Genomic DNA, 24663 nt, shown 5'->3' on the forward strand with positions numbered 1-24663 from the left:
GAGTACTGTCCACATATCCAGACATGCCTATTATAAGGATATAATTTTTACATATCCATGGATTTTTCTTTCAGTACAGTCTTGTAGCAAGGCTAGGTGGAATAGTGCCTCTAAATTTTAATGCAGTTGCAAATTTGATATTTACATAAATGTCGAGCTGGGATCGAAATCAGCTGATGTGACTCATGTATGATAACACTACATTTATAATGCATCCGATATTGAAGTATATATATATATATATATATATATATATATATATACATTTGTCACAAAAATACAGTCAAATCTCTATTTTGGTGAGATTGTTGGTTTTAATGTTTAAGATATCTCCAGCTTCATGACAATATGTGCGATGAGGCTCAAATTTTAGTTACAAAGGCTGCATTCTTGCATATAAGTCAAAGAAGTCAAGTAGTAAAAGCTTCGGCTCGAAAACATTGACATTCTGGGTTCGTTGCCCCACATTTGTACAGTTTGAATCCCATTGATGTGGGGGAGTGTTGCTCAAAGTAGTGATAACATCATAATCACACACATAATGTCTGAGGTCAGGCGGACAGTCCTCAATTATCTAACAGATCTACAAAATATGATGAAAAGTCCACATGTAGTTACTTTTTTTGTAATATTTTCAGTTAAAATTCTAATATGTGCTTTTCACCCTTTTTTGTGTCCGAAGTGGCCGAATATTGTTGATTTTATCAATTATTTTTTACCCTGTGCAAAATGTCAAAAGGACATCTTTGATTATTATAATGATATGATTTCAGCTTCATCATCATGATCATCACAATGAGACAGCATGTCTGCTTACTGTGACAGAAGATACGCTTTTTATACTGTCTACTTCTCATGATAACAGCTACAGGTGACTGTACCAGACACACTAGCCCCTTCCGGACCAGCAAACTGCTGATGCAGATCCCTGTCTTGTGGATGTCGAACACATCACCACTGATCTCTTTGATGTCTTGTATCAGACTGTAATGAACATAACCCCAGATGGCTGTGTGTTGACAGTGACGTGTGATGTACATTGCATGTCCATATCAACCATTGCAGAGGGATCTCAAGGAGGGCCAGTGGTAGCTGGTGCATAATTGCTTTACGAGGTACTTAGCATGTCCATATCGACCATTGAAAGATGAGATGAACCATAGAGATGGACTGGGAAATTGATGGGTGGTGCACTTAGCATGTCTATTGCAATAAGAGACATGTTTGACAACTCTACATCCATGACTCAGGGTTAGATGCAAGTGAGTTTGTAATGAGGTGTACTTAGCATGTCACTTTCAATAACTTGTATACAGGCATCACCAGTGTACCCAGACTGGCTGTAACAGGAACATGTAGTTAGCATGTTAATTTCAATCAGTCAAAAAGAGATGCATCTGAGACAGCTCTGACTGAGGTAGACCAGTGATGTATGTAGCATGTACACGGGTTTTCCTTGCCAGGGATGTGTGTTATCTCGGAGATGACCAAGGGCTACTGAGTCAGACAGTGGTTGTGTGGTAATCAGGTTGCCTGGGATGCTTGTTCATAGCTGTCACTCAAGATGAGACTCCAGCAAAGACCCTATCTCTTACTGATAGAACTGTCACAGCTGAGATGTCTATTTCAGAATCATGGGGCTCAGAGATTGCGTCTTGGTGGGGCTTTGAGTACATCTCAAAATGACATCGTTAGTCGTGATTCATCAGTGGTATATATATATATATATATATAATGTATGAGAGGTTTTGATACACATCTATACCAGTACATGTGTAAAAGATTTTAGAGTGAGTGAGTAAGGCTAGTCTGTCATACACACCAGGAAACAAATATATCCAATACAGCCCATGCAAGTCTATACTATTAGGCAAGTCTAGATTACTGCAGTATCTGAAAATGAAGAATGCTTGGCTCCTTTTTAAAATATTTTATAACTTGAATTTAACAACTTTTTTTTCTGTAAAATATATTCATTTCAGAGACTAGATATCAATCGAGAGTAAGGCCACACTGATCTGTATTGGATGCAGAGATGCCCACCCGAACTGAATCTTTGGAGTGACCTGTGGTAGGGCTGGGACGGGTAACTTGGGTACCCGGGTCGGGTGGGTACTGAGCAGGACCCGGGTACCCACAGGACTACCCAGACCCGTGGTTAGTCACGTGATTATATTGTTTTATGGCAAAAATTATCTTGAACTCTATGGTTACACTATAAGTGATAAATGTTCTCATTTCTTTCTGACTTTGCACACATTCCTTCTGTTGTTGTTGTTGTTGGTTTGTTGTTTAACGCCGCACTCAGCAATACTCCAGCTATATGACATCAGTCAACGTCAGTGTTTGCATGACCAGATCGGTTTATTCGTATACCTAAATTTATTTCGACAGGAGTATGGTGAAACTATTACCAATTGGAAATGTTTTAACTATCTCTTGAGTCCTACAGTGGGTACCCGGGTAGGGTCGGGTAATAGGGGGGTGGGTACCTGGGTAGTAAATTTTGACTTGTCCCAGACCTAACCTGTGGGGTAAAACTGCTTAATTTCATGAGAAAAAGAGTAATGTTAACAGTACCATGATGCAGGTCTTCACTTTAACATTTTTTGTTAGGCCTAGACGTTCACTTGTAAAAGGGGGTGCCATTTAAGGCATGGGGCAATCAAAAAGTCAAATTCAAAACAGTAGCCTCTTATACGTTCCAAATGGCAGGTGCATCCCATGTCGGGCCTGTAGTTTCAAATATAAGGGGTCCTTATGCCCTGCAGAAAATTATTTTTTTTATTCATTTATCACAGTAAGCTGCAGTTTTTTAGCTTAGGGCCTGAAAAGTTCACTCATGGTATGCAGTTTCTTAAGTCTGTGGGTACTGATGTCGCCAGACATTTTTTTATTTTGAAACGATGCCCTTATATGGAAAAAGAAACAAAAATATCCAAAAATACATAAGGAAGTCCACAAGTCTAGATTCCTTTCTATTTTCTATTAAAAGAAAATTGTACCAAAACAAATATATATACTTTTCAACACACGTTCAATTCAGAAACTAAATGTTATTCTAATAGAACAACTATACTGTACCACAGTACAAGTCCCGTACACACACAGAATCTTCTGTCTGTAGACCCAAGAGCAAATATTTAATAAAACAATAAAACAATCCCCCCTCTCCATCCTCATCCCTTTAGGCTTCAGGCAGGTATCTGGCAATCGGAGAGACTTGAGGGTTCCTCTAATGCTTGTGCTTCCCTTACAGAATTATTCTTACATAACTTCTATAGAACTTTATTTCAGGACTACATCAAGTCTGCTTCCACATAACCCAATCAGTAAGAAACCTGGAAACCATCACTGTCTGAACTCTTGTACAATAACAGAGCTAATCCTCCCACCCCTTGACCTTAGGCTTCCTCCCAAGTCCCCCATCTTGTTTCCTGCTAACCTTTTGTCCAGGGACTGACCAGTGGTCAAGAGGTCGTGTGTTTCACCAGCAGCGATTAGTCTGTTTACCACATGTCTGTGGCACCGTGATTCTCTACACTGAAGCCACTGCATGCTGCCAGGACATATAGAGGTTAAGTGGAATTACATGACTGAAATACAATCAATGTGTGTGCTTTTTCGTGAAATCAGTTTAATGGCTTAAAACCTCTTGTAATCATGGTTCAACCCTGGAGTCAGTGTTCATTGATCTGCCCAAGTTGATTACTAATCAATGAGGGTTAGACACTGCGAGACAAAACATGGGTCTGTCAGGGTAAACTTTACATGATGTAAGGTAGCTCGTTTACTCCAACATAGACATACAATAGCGATTTCATCATCTTCCCAAGGCAAGAGAGTTAACTGACTTTAAAAGTCCAGTTTCCACCCTTGCCGAACTTTGCGGGAATTCCTGGGCTCGATCGTAGCGCCACCAGCATGACCAGTGGCTATAATGAGTTATGTCCCTTCTATGCCTCTCCCATGGACCAATCAGATTCCACCTCTCGTTGCACTTGCATTTGCTTCCAACAAAACGGTGGTGCCCAGTCAAGACAATCTGATCGATAATCAAGATCTATAAATTGTGATAAAATGAGTCTTACATCGCAAAGTGCATCAAATCACGTGAGCACCTTGATTAAAACCATGAAAAGATTTAGAATATATCTATTGACAACGAGTTAGCAGTGCACATGCTTTGCAAATCCTACAATCGACCGAAATCTGCATGACAGTTTACGAACAGGATTTCGATTTCGGAGCGTGATTTTGATTGGACTATGCATAGACTCGTAAGTCCAGCCAAAATGTAACTCCACATTACCAGGCTGGTTCAGCAAGGGTGGAATCTGGACTTTTATAGTCAGTTAACTCCCTTGCCTCGGGAAGATGCCATTTCATATGCATCACTGAAGTAGTTAATGTACCCGGTATATGGTGGCATGTCCTATGTCCACCACACACAGCCACAAATCCACATGTACACATCTTCCCGAGGCAAGGGAGTTAACTGACTATAAAAGTCCAGTTTCCACCCTTGCCGAACTAGGCTGGTATTCCGGAGTTACATTTTGGCTGGACTAATGAGTCTATGTATGCATAGTCTAATCAAAATCGTGTAACGAACATGAGATCCGGTTCCTAAACAACATGGATTTTGGTCAATTGCAGGATTTGCAAAACATGTGTACCGTCAACTGAGCATCCAAAGATTTTGCAAATCTTTTCATGCTTTTAATCAAGTGCTCAAATGATTTCATGCACTTCACGGGGTAAGACAATATAGATCTTGATTATCAATCAGATCGTCATGACTGGGCGTCCCCATTTTGTTTGAAGCAAATACAAGTGATATGAGAAGTGGAATCTGATTGGTCAATAGGAGGGACAAAGAAGGAACATCACCCGTAATAGCAACTGGTGGCGCTACGATCAAGCCTGGAAATTCAAGCCTAGTTCGACAAGGGTGGAAACTGGACTCTTATAGCCAGTTAACGCCCTTGCCTCAGGAAGATGATGTGTACAGTGCAAATAGAAATATAAACATTTGTCCACACTGTGTGCCAAAAACAAAATAACTCGGCAAACAAAATTAAAGTTTAGTTTTCATGAATTTTGTATTTTTTGCATTTTTATGACTTGTATAACCCGTATGTGTCTAGAGTTATCTGCCCTTGTATCATATGAACATAAAGGGGAAAAAAATACCTCATTTGTAGAATAGGAAATGAAGCAGACGAAATGAGACAAAAATACTCATTTTTTTGTTCTCCCTTATCAAAACCACTGCATTATTTACAGCCTAGGGAAATAGCAAATCAGCCTAATCACGCTAATCATGAACACATGAACATTGGGTTTATCCTCCACATAGCCGGGGGCGAGTATTTAGAGGTATCATGGCATGTAGCCCATATTCAGTGAAAAAAAGTCAATGCATGAAATCCTGGTATCCACAGCAGCGATCCCGACATCGATCTAATCAATCCTTGTTGATATCAGTGCATCAATGTAATCACTAATGACTGCTCATCAAAATAAATATTAACGATATCTTGTTATCTAGCTGATATATCATTAATGATATGTTTGGCCTACAAGCCATGTCCAGACTTGAATGTTCCTCATCAGCTCACTTGTACACACACTGGATACTATGTGCACAGGACAGTTTTGATGTGCATTGCATGTCAATTTCAATACAGAAATGGACGACATTAAAGTTTCATGGGCACATCCCATCTCAGATTGCTGGCCACAGCTAGCTATCAATAAAATGAATAGGATGCATTAAGTTATTGACAAATGTTTTGTTTTCTGCATCACTAATGATGGTTTTCCTGCTGTGTTTGTGTATTTTGTTGCGTCGATATCATGTCAATCAACAGCCAGCCAGCCAGGAAACCATACCGAGGCACACAAGGGAGTTGAACACATGACAAGCAATTTCATTTCTCACATGAAACAGGCAATATTTATATCAATTTCAAAATGGAAGGATATAGTTTCTGTAATTGAATTGATTGTCTTTAAGAAGCATTTCTATCCGTTTTATTTGATTTTATGCCAGGAAAATCAATAATGCCCTGATAAAAATAATGGAATAAAACCTAATGTAATAACCAGATGCTGTGAAAAGGTTTTACAGTAAGTATAGCATACTGCGGACTGATCCTGACAAGATCTACGCGAGAGAGTGAGAAAGTACTTAAGCTTAATCCTGCTTGCAGCAATATTCCAGCAAAGCTTGGCATGTTTTACCAGAAATAGGCTTTACACATTGTCTTAGTATTTGACCTCATTGGGATTCTAGTCTGTCTTACAGACCCTGAAACTAATATATATATCCAATACAGCCCATGCAAATCTATAATATTTGGAAAGTCTAGATTACTGCAGTATCGGAAAATGAAGACAGTCTCTATATTCAATCTCATTAAAATCAGATTTAAGTTGAACGGATGAAAGGTCGTTCTGACGTGACCCCTAATGGGATGTCCTCAGATCTTTGTTTAGCGGTAGCGAGAACTAAGATCTGATTTTAATGAGATTGCCTGTATATTATATTTAAAAACTATAATTTAACAAATGTTTCTTTCTGTCAAATATTCAGAGTCTAGATGTTAGTCTTGGGTTCCAGGTTAGAATAGGTCCCAAGGAACATTTGCTGGTAACATGTAAGAGTCTTGGTGACTTGGTTGATTGTGTGTCTTCATACCCAGTGTGGACGTTAATAATCATATGAAGCACTGGATTATCTGGTCCAAACACCACTCTCTACAGGCCGCTGTCATAAAGCAAGAATACTGCTGAGTGTGGCGTTAAACAAAAAACAACCTGTATTTGGGGGTTGAACCCAAGTTGTGTTTTTTGTTGAAGGTTTTATGCCCCCTTGTCACATCAAGAATTCCGTCAGTTATCAATGCTCTGGTGTACAATAGGGTTTATCTCAATGCAATATCTGAGTGAGTGAGTGAGTGAGTGAGTGCGTGCGTGCGTGCGTGCGTGCGTGCGTGAGTGCAGTTTCACACCAGAAATGGGCTTCACACATTGTACCCATGTGGTGAACTGATCCCAAGCCAGGCCTTCGTCATGATGAGAGAACGCTTTAACCACTATGCTACCCCACCGCCCCAGAGCTATCACACATGCATGGATTCCTAACTGATCTGCCACGAAAGCTTGACATGTGATGATGTTGAATAAAACATTACTTTCTGTCTGGAGGAATGTATTCTCAGTAAGTACTATTATCATAAATGGATAATAGGATCCATTATTTTACACACATACATTCATTACCATAATGACTCCTGCAAGATAGCACATCAATGGCACTGATAGACGTGCTTATCAACCTAATTACAACCTGCTATTGAGATGGTCCCGATTCAAGAAAAACAAGGGCAATAACTCTAGAAGATAGAATCTGATCATTCTAATTTTCAAGTGAGTGAGTTGGGTTTAACACCCATTTTAACAGTATTCCAGTTATATCAGGGCGTGTCTGGAGGAAAGCCTGAAGTGATGCAGGTCTCAGATGTTTACCACTTCACTGAAAACCACGAGCATGGGTATTGTGCTGACAAACCTAGAAACAGAATCGGGGTGAACCGGGATTCAAACCCACAATTATAGGTTTCTGGCGGGCTCAAGGGCTGCAACTCTGCATAGCAAATCGCGGCACCTTAGATAACTGGGCCACCCAGGCCCCCTCTAATTTTCGAAATTCAAAACAACACCAATGATAGTTTTCCTATATTATTCTAACAGTGTTTGACAAACAGATTGAAGTACAAAAAAAAAAGGAAGGATGAGTGCCCTCCATTCCTATATCTCCTACACTTTTTTCATATTTTGAAAAATATAATCATTTATTTATTAAAAATTTATTAATAATAAATTACCAATGTTTACTAAGATCTTTAGCATGCTACAATGTGGTGTACATGGTATATCTGAGTACAAAACATTTAGATGCAATTTCTGCAGCAACTTGTTTTGATCAGACACTATTTTCCCTGTGCTGCTGTGTAGCTTTGAATAATGAACTCCAGGGCCCACATGCACAAAACGATCTTAGCGCTAAGACTATTGTAAAACTATGTTAAAGTATGGGAGTTAAGATCATCTATCTTAGCGCTAAGACTATTGTAAGCCTATGTTAAAGTGTGGGAGTTAAGATCATCTATCTTAGCGCTAAGACTATTTTAAGCCTATGTTAAAGTATGGGAGTTAAGATCATCTTAGCGCTAAGATCGCTTTGTGCAAGTGGGCCCAGTACTCAATATATAAACAAACATAGTAGCATGTGTACAAGGACTTATCTGGACCTGCTCACAGGCCGATGTTTGGCCAATGTTTGGCCCCAACTAAACTGTTACAAATGATACTAAACATTTCCAAAGGGAAGCTAAAATATTCCCAACTGATGTCAATACACTCATAACTAATGTGATGGCTTAATCAACGTGACTGAAATCAGGAAATCCAAGAAGAGCCTTGAATGCTTACATTACATTGTTGCATTGAAAGCATGGTCACAATATAACGTCAAAATCCCTCTGACATTAAAAACATACATACTATGAAAAGAAAATCCCAATTTTGATCAAAATAAGAATATTTTCCGAATTATCCAGCCAAAAGCACTTTGTTTGGAATCCCAGGGAAATACCTGCAGTACCAAATAAAAAATATCTACACAAGTTAGGGACAAAACATCATTTTAATTTTAATAAACTTCATTATTATATGCAAAAATATATGTTCAGTCATAGCAAAAGTTCCCTTAGGGCATGGCTACAAAATATCCACATCTGGTGATTGTTATAAATGTTCCTATTTAACCGACTGTACCTACCAACCTCATACCTACATAGGTCAAACCTATCTACATACTCAATCTCAGCTCACGTATAGCTTCCATTCAATACTTTATAGCATTATGAATGATGTTCAGATGTATATAGTAAGCCATTAACCAGGTGACAACAGTGACAGGTGGTCAGCTGTGACAAGCTACTGACATAAACAACACATCACACCTGACGGAATACCTGTAACCCTCCTTCACTACGACTCACCATGCTTAAGTTTATACAGCAGTAGGAGGCATGTACGTAAACGATCACAATACAATGACGTGGATCCTGATGTACTGCCCTCACCTAATACACCACCAAACCTACACATTGTAATCGGATAAATGTATTCGACTAAAGAAATAAGCGATAGCAGAGATATACAGTTGTACCTTGGTAATACGGACGTACCAGTAAAATTGGCCGGTGTAATAAATGTCTGGATTAACAAATAATGACAGGGAGTTTCTAGATTCCAAACTAAGTTAGCAGGCAAATTAGGAAAAATTTCATTATTTTGCGACATTACAAATTTTGTAAAGCCCTATCTTCTTAAATTCATATGTATTACAACACTGTTTGACCCATGAAGATCCGGGGTAGAATAGATCTTCAGCAACCCATCCTTGCCGTAAAAGGTGACTATGCTTGTCCCAAGGTGACTAACAGGATTGGGTGGTCAGGCTCGCTGACTTGTTTGATGCAATTGCGTGGATCAATGCTCACAAAGTCAATCACTGGATTGTCTGGTCCAGACTTGATTTTTTACAGACCACTGTCATATAGCTGGAATATTGCTAATTGCGTGTTAAACAAAAAACAAACATGTATCTAATACAATAATGCCTCTTCCTCTTTATTGGTCCTGTACGGGACCAGCCATTAGATATTTTGATATATTTTTTTGTGTGTGTGTGGGGGGGAAGGATCTTGTGCCGAGAGGCGACATTTTTTCAGTTACAGCTCACAAAACCAGATATTTTTCTTTTACCTTAAACTTATTATGATGAGCCTGTATTTCTATTAAAGAAAAACACCTTGCGACAAAGTAATTTTTGTTGCAGGCAATATCTTTGCTTTTGCAACACTCTGAAGCATACTTATTTTTTGAAAGAATTTTGGGGGACATTTTATTTTTTTGATAACATCCTTTTGTCAGTCCATAACAATGAAATACAAGTCACATCTACACAGCTATAACATCAGTTATAACTATATTAACATAGTTACATCCAGACTTGGGGCCTGAGTATCAGCCTCCGAGGTGGTCTGTATAAATCCCTGAATTGAGTACATGGTAATTATGCGGTGGATATATACATGTATGTATATGTTGCAACCCAATCATCCAGTCAATAATTTCACCTTTTGTTTACTCCTTTTCCGTAAAATCAACATATACCTATGCCATGTATGCTTTAACAGATTTTGTTCAGGTCCATGATGTTATTTAACAGTGTGAATAACTAGAAATGAATAGCCAGTGAAGTGTTTCTCCATCTTTTATCTCCGCTGCTAAATGTTGCGGGCTGGACAAAGACACAGCTAGAATGATACAACAACAAGCAATGCGAGGTATTAAGTAGCACTGGGTGTGCCCGATTTGGAGAATTGATATGAAAGGCATTGTAAGAAAAGAGATCATGACAGTGATGGGAAGCCAGATGTAGCAGAAATATCCGATATTAAAGGATGTTATTGTATGTGAGTTCACTAGTCCATGGTCGCCATACATGTATTGATACATTCTCTCATCTTCAGTAACCGTGCTTATGTTAAACACTTCACTGGTTCACTATGAATGATTCATCTCATTTACTTAAACTTCAACGATTCACTTGAAACTTTCAAGATTCGACTTAAACTTTAATGTTTGGCCTTAACTTCAATGATTCATCTTAAACTTCAATGATTCACATTGAACTTAATGATTCACCTTAAACTTCAATGATTCACCTTGAAACTTCAAAGATTCAACTTAAACTTCAATGATTCAAGGTTAAACTTCAAAGATTCACCTTAAACTTCAAAGATTCAACTTAAACTTCAAAGATTCAACTTAACTTCAATGATTCACCACAAATTTACAGTTGAAGCCTTAAATACTTTTATCTGTATGTGGCATATATCTATTTTCACTCCTGCCTCTTGCCCTACTGACAAGAAAAAGCAAATTAATTAACAAATACAAAACATTAAATTGGTCTGGCCAAAAAACATAGTCATTAAAGAAATCGCAGCCTAAACATCTCTTTGAAAAACATTTGATGAAGGAATGATTCATTTGTTGTCTTCACCCTTAGTCTTAAATAACAGATGTAAGGGCATATGAAATAGGAGTCGAAACAGAGGCATATCATTTAATCATTAGGCTTTAAGTGGGTCTCCCCTCACAATGACCTCAAAGACTTCCAGGTCACTTTGCAGTACAACGTCACCCATCTATTGAAGGCCTGCTAATCCTTCCCTACATAAGGAGTTATTGGCCTAGTTCAGCTTGAATGTCAGACTGATGGTCACTGAGACAGGTCTGGCCACCCAGGACTTTCCTAATTGACTTCCTTTAGCAATATGTACTTTTCTTGAAGAGAACTCATGAACCATGTAAACACTCAGAATGAAATATGTTAAACTTCTTTTGGACATGTTAGATGTATAAAGTTACCATTAAGCCGTGAAGAATAGGTCTTCAACAACCCATGCTTGCTGTAAAAGGCGATTTTGCTTGTCGTAAGAGGCGACTAACGGGATGGGGTGGTCAGAGTCGCTGACTTGGTTTGATGCATGTCATCACATCCCAATTGCTTGGGTCTATGCCTATGATATCAATCACTAGATTGTCTGGTCCAGACCAGATTATTTACAGACCGTCGTCATATAGCTGGAATACTGCAGAGTGTGCCGTGTAACAACAAACAAACAGACTTGCCAAATATTATAGACTTGCATGGGCTGTACTGGATATATTTGTTTCAGGGTCTGTATCACAGACTACATTTTCCCTTCCGCCCAGCCCTTACCGTAATGCAATATCACTACATTTAGCAAGTCTAGATTTTCCACACGTTCTGAATCTCACATCTCAGTCACAGGGGCTCCTTTTCAATTTAAAAGTACTTGCTTTTCCGGTCAAAATCCTATATTTTCAGAGACTAAGCACTAGTCTGATGGGTTAGATCTGGACCTATAGTCTGACTGGAGATCCCACAAGGCCAGTCAGGAAGACAGTGAATTCATTGTACCCAGATTCCTTGCCAAATCCTGTTACATTGCTAATACTGTCAACTTTAAGAGTAAAAACAAAAACCTAAAACCATTGACATGCATACTTTTTCCCCATAAAACATTTGGGCTAAAACCTTTATTTAACCCTTATAGTTTTTCAGCAAACTTCACTCACGCCCGTGTCACAAATGGCAGGATGGACTTGGTTTTGCATTTCATGCAAAAACACACCAAATAAATGGCCTGACATTTCTCTCTGTTGACAGTTGAGAAGTTTAATTCCTCGTAAGTGAAGAAGTTTCGTGCTTTAGCAGAAGATCAAAGCAACAGTCTGACTGCCTTAATACAAATGAAGACGAACACTGACTGAAGAATAAAGAATAATGTTCCAATGTAAAATGTCCTCAATTTAATTCCACAGAAGCACAAAGGTGGTAAAATGTTTTCAAACAGTTCCTTGGTATTGAGTGGAGTTTTTGACAGTTGTTAAAGCACACTAATGTAATATAGATTTGAGTTATTACCAGAGAAAGCTGCATGGAGTGGTTTGAAATACACCTTTAGAATCTGTGCCAGGCCATAAGAAGATGTTTTATTTCACTTTGTTTCAAGAAACCAAGGAAAACAACAGAATAAAGTTTGTACCGTATTTTCTTGAGTATAGTGCGCACCCATGTATAATGCGCACCCCCCTCTAGCGGGTTCAATATTTTGAAAGAAAAGAAATTTGAATATTATGAGCAGAAAAAAATTACACCGTACCCCTTCAGCGAAGTCCGGCAAACGGGTGTTGAGAAACTTCGTCAGTACAATTTCGAAATTTGAGATAAAATCACCAGACATGTTGATTTACCGTTTGAATTGTATTTTTTTTTCAGCTAGGCATTGTTTTATATCCAGGGATTAAGATTACCTTGTGTATTTTCTCGTAAACTAAGCCGGACACAGCAATCAGCTGTACACACGTTTTCTTGGAATCTACCGGTGATTTGGTCAAGACACACCCAATGATATAACTTTACAGTATTTTAATGCAAGGATCGGCAAAAGTTGTATCTGAAACTATTTTTTCATCAGGAATAATATATTCCAATATCTTCTTAATTTAGATGCAGCTTTTACTAAACATATTTAAAATAATAATAACCCTAAGCGAAGCAGCTGATCGCTATTGCCGGGTATTATTTTTTACATGGAACCAGTCTGACCAGTCACCGTCAAGGCTCCCGTGCGCGTGATCGCGAGAATTATTAGTTGACACAGAATCGTCAAACATAAACAGATATGACTTTTAACGAATCAAAGTATGGCATTTATGATACATGTATCCATTCTCTGTCAACTAAAGTTCGTTTCAAGGCGTCAGTAGCGGTAATCTGACCGTGGTTGCTGTTAATAACGGTCAGTTGTGCAATCACACATGATTTCACCGAAATTAATTAAAACAATATTAAAAGGAATTTTGAATAAAATTAATGAAATAAGTCACAAACATAAGTCCAGATATACAAAGAACACTTTTTATAGCCAGACAGTGTAATTACATGAATAATTTGCGAACTTCAGTATGGATTTGTTGACATGGTATTTTCGGTGTTACGTGCTCACAGGAATGTCTTTCCAGGGGGGAAAAAACATCAAAACTCATTAATACGTGTATAATCCGCACCCCCTTCTACACAGCTGTGTTTTTTTGAAAAAAAGTGTGCACTATACTCAAGAAAATACGGTATTTCAAAAATTCAAGGGTTACAGCAAAACATGTATCATGTGAATACAGGGGCTAGGGACCTCTTCACATTTCAAGGACAGTTACAGAGGATTGTACATGTATCATGTGAATACAGGGGCTAGGGACCTCTTCACGTTTCAAGGACAGTTGCAAAGGATTGTACATGTATCATGTGAATACAAGGGCCAGGGACCTCTTCACGTTTCAAGGACAGTTACAGGGGATTGTACATGTATCATGTGAATACAGGGGTAATGGACCTCTTCACGTTTCAAGGACAGTTACAAAGGGCTGTTCATGTATCATGTGAATACAAGAGCTAGGGACCTCTTCACATTTCAAGGACAGTTACAGAGAATTGTACATGTATCATGTGAATACAAGGGCTAGGGACCTCTTCATGTTTCAAGGACAGTTACAGAGGATTGTACATGTATCATGTGAATACAAGGGCCAGTGACCTCTTCACGTTTCAAGGACAGTTACAGGGGATTGTACATGTATCATGTGAATACAGGGGTAATGGACCTCTTCATGTTTCAAGGACAGTTACAAGGGACTGTTCATGTATCATGTGAATACAAGGGCTAGGGACCTCCTCATGTTTCAAGGACAGTTACAAAGGACTGTTCATGTATCATGTGAATACAGGGGCCAGGGACCTCTTCACATTTCAAGGACAGTTACAAAGGATTGTGCATGTATCATGTGAATACAAGAGCTAGGGACCTCTTCACGTTTCAAGGACAGTTACAGAGGATTGTACATGTATCATGTGAATACAAGAGCTAGGGACCTCTTCACTTTTCAAGGACAGTTACAGAGAATAGTACATGTATCATGTGATGACAAGGGCCAGGGACCTCTTCACGTTTCAAGGACAGTTACAGGGGATTGTACATGTATCATGTGAATACAGGGGTAATGGACCTCTTCACGTTTCAAGGACAGTTACAAAGGGCTGTTCATGTATCATGTGAATACAAGAGCTAGGGACCTCTTCACGTTTCAAGGACAGTTACAGAGAATTGTACATGTATCATGTGAATACAAGGGCTAGGGACCTCTTCACGTTTCAAGGACAGTTACAGGGGATTGTACATGTATCATGTGAATACAGGGGCTATGGACCTCTTCATGTTTCAAGGACAGTTACAAGGGACTGTACATGTATCATGTGAATACAAGGGCTAGGGACCTCCTCATGTTTCAAGGACAGTTACAAAGGACTGTTCATGTATCATGTGAATACAGGGGCCAGGGACCTCTTCACATTTCAAGGACAGTTACAAAGGACTGTGCATGTATCATGTGAATACAAGGGCTACTGGCTAGGGACAGTTACCATGGTTACAAAGGACTGTACATGTATCATGTGAATACAGGGGCTAGGGACCTCCTCATGTTTCAAGGACACTTACAAAGGACTGTACATGTATCATGTGAATACAAGGGCTAGGGACCTCTTCATGTTTCAAGGACAGTTACAAAGGACTGTTCATGTATCATGTGAATACAAGAGCTAGGGACCTCTTCACATTTCAAAGACAGTTACCATGGTTACAAAGGACTGTACATATATCATGTGAATATAAGGACTAAACAAATTACCACAACGTCACGTTCTGTCAGTGATACTTAAGGTTGGGTTGTGATGCGTTTCACTGAAGGAAGTAACTGTAGTGTCAACAACTATTACAATACAAATCACAAACATTTCAAATTATCTACAGTCTGCACCAAAAAATAAGAGTCTATCAGACCAAACCTGTCATTTTACATCACTTTGGACATCTGTGTGTAACTGTTGACAGTGTCTAGTAAGAAAATGTATCCCCTAGAAAAAGTGAGACGTCCTTTTTAGAAAAACATCAAATCAATTTCCGATATTGCAACAAAAGAGCTACTGGTGATGGCACTGTGATATGTACTTTGTGTGTCTAGTTTTGGTGTCTGTTTCAGTGGCTGGCAGGTGGTGACACTCAGACACACTATACACATCCTACACATCGTAAACATCACATCAACTAGAAAATTGACAACCAAGCAGTTAGACGTGTCATGGTGATGCTTTTCCTTAAATCAGCTGGTGTGATCTTTTCCACTTCAGTCAATCGTCTTTGACAGACAGCCCTGCTAACTGGCCCTGAACTGCCCTTAAGCCCGACTAGGTCATCTATTTCAACATGTCAGGGAATGTCAGAATTCTGTCTCGTGGGGATTTCAATTGGATGGTTCAAATTCTATCAGAAACTTGTTGTAAATATGCTGTATTTCAGCAGCAAAGATCTCACACTAATCCCTTGAGGAAGGAAGATTCATTATTAGAGGCTTATCCCAATTCTCTGTTGCCTTCTGTCTCGTGTGTGGTGTAAATATCACGTCAATATCACGTCAATTTCATGTCAATAACATGACATTTTGACAGGTATGAGCCACACCCACTTATCTTCAAGACTATGTTGCCATTGCAAAGCCAATATCGACACCAGCAATCAATAGACACTGGGATATTATAATTAATGACATGATAATTTATGCTAATCTTGGGAAATATTGAGCTCTGTGTCGTAAATTTCAAATCAATTTCGACTTTATTTCAGTGTCACTGAATGAAGAGGTTCATTGACGACACCCATCCACCCCGACATTGACAAGATAGACCGGTGATAAGAGCAATGCATTGTCAATAGCTGGTAATGTTAGATCTAGCCCATCTCTCCTGTTGTACAGATCATGGAGATAGCATGGCCCAGTCAGGTCAGTGACAGACGAAGGAGATAGAGACGTGATATATACACTATTTCCTCTAAAAGATGCACCCATGTGTGTAGCTGTCCGGATATAATTGGAGACACAACATTTTTTTTTTTGAATATTTCTTTACCAGAGTTTAGGGACTCTAGATTCTAAACCTGATTATATACAGGAGACCTATGTCCATTTAAGACCCTTATTCTTTTGTTTAAAAATTCCACTTTTGTTTTAAGCAGACGATTATAACTTTATTAGAGACTTAGTGTCTGTTAGGCCAAAATATATACATGTGATGTATACATGGTATATGCTGGTGATCGTTCATCAAATGCTTCACTAGGGCTGCATCTGTTATATACACCCTGTAATTGACCAGGTGTATATTCAATTTGGTTGTGACCTGGCATGAATAAGAGACAAAAGCAGGGAATCATTTATATAGTGTTGTACTGCACTCAGTCTAACAGACACACAGTCTCTATTTAAGATGTGGCCTCTATTCTTCCATTTCTTTTGCATCTATTGAATCCCAGCAATTCTTTAACCTCAACATCTATTGGATCCGGCATGATCAATTGAATCTTAGGATTTCTTAAATCCCAGCATCTACTGAATCCCAGCATCTATTGAATCCCAGAATCTCTTGAATCCTAGGATCTACTAAATCCCAGCATCTATTGAAACCCAGAATCTCTTGAATCTTGGGATTTCTTGAATCCTAGCATCTATTGAATCCTAGAATCTCTTGAATCTTAGGATTTCTTAAATCTGAGCATCTACTGAATCCCAGCATCTCTGGAATCCCATCATCTGCTGAATCCCAGCATCTCTGGAATCCCATCATCTGCTGAATCCCAGGATCTATTGAATCCCAGCATCTATTGAATCCCAGAATCTCTGGAATCCCAGCATCTACTGAATCCCAGCCTTTTTTAGGGGCAGCCTGGGGCACATGTGTCCAGTCAGGCAATGCTGTTCATCAAACACTTATTATGACTGTCTGTATAGACAGAGAGATGACTGTATATGATAGATATATAAATACCAGTAGACTACACAGTAAATGCATCAAGTATGTTGTTGTGCATGTCAAACAAAAGACAGAACAAAGTATGTGTGTGCTTCAAGATACATCCTGAGCAGCACCTGATGGTATTAACTTTACCATTGTTAACTTGCACTTTTTTAAAACTAACTTTTTCAAAAGTGGTATTTAATGAACATTGATAGGATACAGGGCTATGCATGAATTAGGTGTTGCGTTGACCACAATAATGATGTTTGTTGTTTAATAAACCAATATATGTGAATTTAGGAAAGTAAGAACTTACACAAATGCCAATTCTAAACCAAATGATTGTTTGCCAATGTCCTTAACAACTAAGAGTCCTTAGTTCCGTATCCTAGATAAATCCCAGTTGTACATGACTTTATTATTAAACACCATTGACTTCACCGTACCATGTGTAGCAACATACAGATAAAATATAGCAACAAACTGATATAATTCCTATATTATGTAAATTATGTAGTTATTCCATTCATAATGATTTTCAAATAGCATAACATAATAATCATTCAAGTTCCATTTAGTCATGTAAACATGGTACATAACTAGATGTTTTTAGCACATCCTATATTATGTACATTTCACCTTACACCGCGTACATTTCATGACAGGTCAAAGTCATCAGGTTGTGACAGCACTGTAACAACAGGTGCCGGTCATTGACATCTGTTACATAACAAGCACCTGTTCACCAGCAGTAGGTGAATGAATGTATTAAGGTATCCACCATGTCATGTTATGTACATAATCAGCTGATTGAAATATCACTGTGACAGCTGTCAAAATCAAGGATGGCTTACAGGATAATAGTTTGCCTAACAGCTGATCATAAAAATGTTTGCTTTGTTTAAGTCCAATCTATATTTGCAATAGATATATAACTTTTCTGTCATGACGTTTGGGTTTATTTTAAAATCTGTGAAATTCTGTGAGTCAGAATAATGACAAACGAAGCAATGTCCAGAACAAAATGTGAAAACTGTGAAGAACAAACTTATTGGACCTTTCATTTGTCAACAGCAAAAAAACCTTTGAATCAAGTAAACTGTTAAAGGAACCAAGACTCAAAGTTGAAAGTATCGAAATATAGCTCCCGTTTCTTCGCGGAATAAAAAAATCTTATTGTGGACTATACATGCTATAATTTCAACCGGTTTGACACATGTTCGGCGCTATTCTCGCTGCGCTGCGTGAAGCAACTCCTTTCAGAGAATTGAAGAATGAGAAGTCGTATATCATAACAAGAGTCTGAATAAAGAGTTGCAGACATGTTTTTGTTGTTGATAAATGCCTTCACGACTTTCAAGGGAAAAGGAGTATGCACAGCAAAAAACTATATAGATCTAGTATTCCTTTAGAGAATTCTGGTAAATGGATCACAAACCTGGTCAATAAAAATGTGAAATTTGACATAAATTATCACTAAACATGATGATTTACCTTTGAAATTGTATTTCTGTGACTTGAATGCAGAAAGTTTACCTGTGTATTTTGGATTGTCATTTACAAGTTGGAAGAACATCAATACACAGTACTTTGTTTCTGGATAACAAAGACTAAAGAAGTTGTTATCCATAAAAAGACACATGCATACATATTCCCTGTTAATAATCAAATCAAAACTTCTTAAAACATTTTGTTTCCCTTTGATTTGTGTTTGAAAACAAGAACTGAGCGAATGTATCATTTCCAGTACCCATGATCACATGGTCGAAAGTAGACTAACATTTAGTCTCTGAAATCTTATATTACACAATATCCTTCTTGACTCTTTGAGCTGGCTAGACTTGCTTTTGTATGCATTTCTAGATTATTATTTTTTCATAAAATAAATATATTCCACGGTCATGGTGCAGGACTAAGTCGAATGAGCTGTGCTCATGTTGAATTCACATGTCAATTCACTGTCATGTACATGACACATTCTAAACATTTCAACTTCCGGATTTCTCACAGCAGGCTGAACCAGGTTTCAGAATTTTATTCAAAATTACCAAATTCCAAGTTTTCAAGGAACTGACTCTTCATCATTTCACTCGCACTTCAATGTCTTTCAAAATTCAATGCATGTCGTCTTTATGAAAATAGAGCTTGGAGAAATTGAAATTCAAGACCAGTCAAAAAAAACAAAGCCTTCACTCCATGGATAATTCATTTTGTTGCTAGGTTACAAAATCAATAAGTAATTTGTTTTGTGGTCAATTCTAATAATGTCAATTTCAATCAAAGTAACATGAGTCACAGCGCATCAACTACTTGATTTAACAAAACGCATCTTAATTGCAAAATTTCGGACAAGCAGTCTGTGACTTGAATTAATTCACAAAAGTTTATAGAAATTTAGCACATTATTCACACTTAACATTTATTTATTTAAAAGGGAATTTGTACCCTCCTAAATTAAGAACTATCCCTCAACACAGAATACTGTATTGTGAGAATCATAAAAAAATTATTTTTTTTAAATTTTAGAAAAAAATATATACATAAATACTCAAACACTAATTATTCATAATTCACATGCCTTATGTAACAATATCAAAATAGGTTCATAACAAATCAATTTCGCTGATGTTAATTTCACAACTGAGTGAAGCTTGCAATTGGCAATGTCACTTCAACACATGTACAGGTTCTTGGGCTCCCATTTCGAGACAAGGCCTTATGTCCGCTGTAGTCTTGGTGAGTCACAGCTTCATGCAAATTGACATTGTCTTAGCATTGTTTACTATCATCACTCTGACGAGACAAGGCAGCCTAATGAAGAGACAAACGGCCCTGTAACCATAACTGTTTTGTAGAACTGTATGGTATCTGGGATGTATTACGTAATGTAGTTTCCACAATGAGAGGCTTTGGGCTGACAGACTGCTTAATTACCTCTCAGCTTAATCAAACTGTTTGATGTGTCTATTGTGTTGGTTTAGCCCCCACACACTACAAAGGCTGGGATAATCGGGATAGGTAAGGTTGTGTTGTGAAATCTGCTGAATGATCTGTTGAGAGAAAGGTTTGGGGCTGCATGGCTATCAGTGTGAAGGATTAACTATTTAACATTTTATTCTTAATTGCAATTATCTGTTATTCTGTTAAGCCGGTGATTGTGTTGAGTTCTGATATACTTAATATCCCACTGGAAGGGTGAATAATTATATACATTGTTGTTTAGGACCATTGTACCAAGAGACAATATCTACACATTTATTGAAACATTGTTGAACAAATAATTAAATTGTGACTTTAATATAAGCTTCTGGGCCCTTGTTTAAAATAACTGTTGTTTGTTGTTTAATGCCGCACTCAGAAATATTCCAGCTATATGACGGCAGTCTGTTAAATAATCGAGTCTGGACCAGACAATCCAGTGATTGACATCATGAGCATCAATCCAAGCAATTGGGATCGATGACACGTATCAACCAAGTCAGCGAACTTGACCACCCGATCCCATTGACCTGTATGTCACACAATGTGTTGTACAAAAGTATTGTAAAAATAAATATTGTTATAATACTGAAAACAATAAGCATAAATATGATAATACTTATCATGATTTTTCATTAAATGATAACGGTAATAAAACGGATCAGATTCGGTAATGAATGAAAATGCGATGATGTTGAATACATATATATTATCATTATTATTACTATGATGATGATGGTGAATGTTTTCCGTCGGAGATAGTGACACTAATATCCAACCCGAGTCACAGAAGCGATTTTTTAGATCTACCATTATCATTCAATGAATAAGATATGAGTAATCATGTTAAGAGGCCACAACTCTCACCTGCACACAGCTGCATCGCCGAAGCCACCTTGCCGACCACGGGGGTGATGACGTCCCTGACACACACCGACATCACCCCCGTCATGGAGACAAGCAGCCCCAGACCGCACCCCACGCCCACCGCGACGGTCGCAATCTGCCAAAACACGCTCGGTATATCCCAGAAAGTTGTATATCTACCGCACTCGCGCACGATCACCAAGTGACCATCGTCGTCTAATTTAGGATAGTTGCATCTTCGAAATACTCCAAAATATATGGGTGTGGAATCACTGAAGGCTCCATGTAGCCAGTAAGGCATATAGAATCCAACACTTGCTGCCACTGTTGCAAGAAGAGACAGAACTGCCCAGAATATACCCACACACGACAAACCGGATAATTTTGACATGGCTAATTCGTAAAATTCGTTTGGCGATATCTTAGATGTTTTGCTCCGTTGTCTGACTGCCAAGCCCCGCTTTCAGTAAGCAGATAGGAATTCTAAGCACTCAGGGATGTGACTTTTCCCACATTACGAACAGAGTGCGAATATTTGAAAATCGGTCAGAAAAACGGGAACATTTCACACTCAGTTGTACTGCCTGTCGCAACGTCTTGAAGAAATTCCTTGGCAATTTTCCGGAATGACAAAAAGGTGTATGGAGGCGATTTTCCAGCCAAAAAAAAAACTTGTTCTTCCAATTGAAAGAATTCCAACCACAAGAAAGATGCCTTTATGACGCTCACACGCGTCCGTCCTCTGCGACAACGGAATAGCCAAACACTATATATTACCGTTATGCTCTCTGTCCGATGACTCGCTGGCTGCTGTTGTCAAAACGTGCGGGGTCCTCTTTGCGCATGCACATCGTAATTCCAATGCAAAATGTAAATATCGAGAAGATAAATCTATCCAAAATCAGCTTGTCCTTCAGAATAACTGTCAACTGACACAGCAGGGAGAAAAGCGTGACCGTGCGATAGGTCGTTGTGTCGCTCTGCATACAAACAGCACAACCACCGGTGTTTCGCTGCCGCTACTCATTCACTTTGCTGGCCCCAATCGAGCATAAAACAACCGCATCGAGGAAGGAGGTTAAGCTATTGACCAATCACAACGCTTTATCTATTAATAAATCAGTTTGTAAACAAACACACGTGGAGCAAGCATCTCGCCCGGCTTGTCCAAAATGTACTTTGTGCAGTTAGTTTGTGATGGTATGAATTATTAACTTTTCTTGCAAATCAGATATCTCCATTACGACTTTTTTAAAGACACATGTTTTATATCAACGATATATGTGATATTTTGAAGACAATGTTTTCTAATACAAAAGCACCAATAATCAACGCCCTATTGAACCATGCACAAACTTCACACCTATTCCGCGTATAACAAGAACGTATGAATAACAACTCCTTTTCAAAATTGTAGGGATTATACAGAAGTTGGTGATGGAGGTGGGTCTGTCACTGGATGGTGTTTTTTTTATAAGTTGTTGCAGTTCATGCTCGAGAAAGATAATAATATAGCCTCAGGTTTTTGCACACAAAAATGACAATGCATTGCGGGTCCAAAGCAATTGTTTACAGAAAGAAATGTATGTCAGGAAGCAATGACAGGAAATTTACAAGCTTAGAACACACACTCATAACCCCCCCCCCCCCCCCCCCCCCCCCCCCACAGACACACACAAACACCACAACCCCCACCCGCACCCCCCACCCCCACCCCACCCACCCCAATGGTGACGACAAACCTGTCGGGTGAGGTGGGTCGGGTTGCAGATAGCACCAGGCTGGGGGTGTCATAAAACGGTCGCATTTACATGTGTAATTGCCCATAACTATGTCATTAGTGAAGCGGGGGTACTTCATTAATTATACATTCTGTCTGTACTGCGGACATTGATAGCTTCTTGCATGGCATTATTGCTGTGCTTGCATATTTAAAATGTGGTATTACTTTGGAAGCATTGAGCAAGTCTTTCCTCCCTGAATTGGATGTTGGAACAGTATTTCGTACGGATATTTGTAGTTTGGAATGCTACCATTATGTATATAGTGAGTGAAATGGGTTTAACGCCACCCTGAACCGTATTTCAGTTATATCACCATGTGTTAGCTTTATGGAGGGAATCCCGACGTTTTGCAGGTCTCAGACGTTTACCACTTACGTTACGCACTCCAATGATCAGCGATCCAATCGATCAATATGTACGATTTACTTCAACGCTCAAAGAAACAGAACCTCGAGGACTTCAAATTTAACCTGTATTAGTCTTGTTGTAAGATGCGACTAAGAGGGCCAGGCGATCAGCTAATCGGTTGATTGTGTGTCATCGTATCCATCTTGACTAAGCTCATGTTTGTTTGTTTAACGGCGCTCTTAGCCATATTCAAGCAATATGACGGGGATCTGTAAATAATCGAGTCTGGACCAGACAATCCTGTGATTGACATTGTGATCATCGATCTACGCAAGCCTGACCATCCGATCCCATTAGTCGCCTCTTACGACAAGCATGGGTTGCTGAAGAAAATTCTAATCCAGATCTTCACGGGTCTCGATGCTAACGATTATTATTCGATGATTTACAGCTTTTATATCCACCATTATCATTCAATGAATAGACCTGTGAAGATCCAGGGTACAATAGGTCTTCAGCAACCCATGCGTGACCTAAAAGGCGACTATGCTTGTACACATGGAACACATGTAACCGACACCCTGTACCACCCATCCGTATACAGCCCACACCCCGTACCACCCACCGGTATACAGTCCACACCCTGTACCACCCACCTGTATACAGCCCACACCCTGTACCACCCATCAGTATACAACCCACACCCTGTACCACCCATCCGTATACAACCCACACCCTGTACCACCCACCCGTACCACCCACCCGTATACAGCCCACACCCTGTACCACCCACCCGTATACAACCCACACCCTGTACCACCCATCCGTATACAACCCACACCCTGTACCACCCACCCGTATACAGCCCACTCCCTGTACCACCAACCCGTATACAGTCCACACCCTGTACCACCCACCTGTATACAACCCACACCCTGTACCACCCAGCCGTATACAGCCCACACCCTGTTACATCCGGGGCGGTCGGGTAGCCTAGTGGTTAAAGCGTTCGCTCGTCACGCCGAAGACCCGGATTCGATTCCCGACATAGGTACAATGTGTGAAGCATATTTCTGGTGTCCCCCGCCGTGATATTGCTGGAAT

General features: G+C 39.1%; 1 protein-coding gene across 1 annotated transcript in view; it reads right to left on the minus strand.

Moving 5' to 3' along the window:
• LOC124148580 (LHFPL tetraspan subfamily member 6 protein-like) overlaps positions 1–22464 on the minus strand; it is an 81338-nt gene extending 58874 nt beyond the window's left edge. Inside the window, exon 1 of the mRNA XM_046519733.2 lies at positions 21428–22464. Coding sequence (XP_046375689.2) covers positions 21428–21818 — 391 coding nt within the window. The 5' untranslated portion in view covers positions 21819–22464. The remainder of the gene's footprint in view (positions 1–21427) is intronic.
• Positions 22465–24663: the final 2199 nt, after the last annotated feature.

This window comes from Haliotis rufescens, unplaced genomic scaffold (genome assembly GCF_023055435.1).
Source record: "Haliotis rufescens isolate VD_foot unplaced genomic scaffold, xgHalRufe1.0.p SCAF_9, whole genome shotgun sequence".
NCBI classification, from domain to species: Eukaryota; Metazoa; Mollusca; class Gastropoda; order Lepetellida; family Haliotidae; genus Haliotis; species Haliotis rufescens.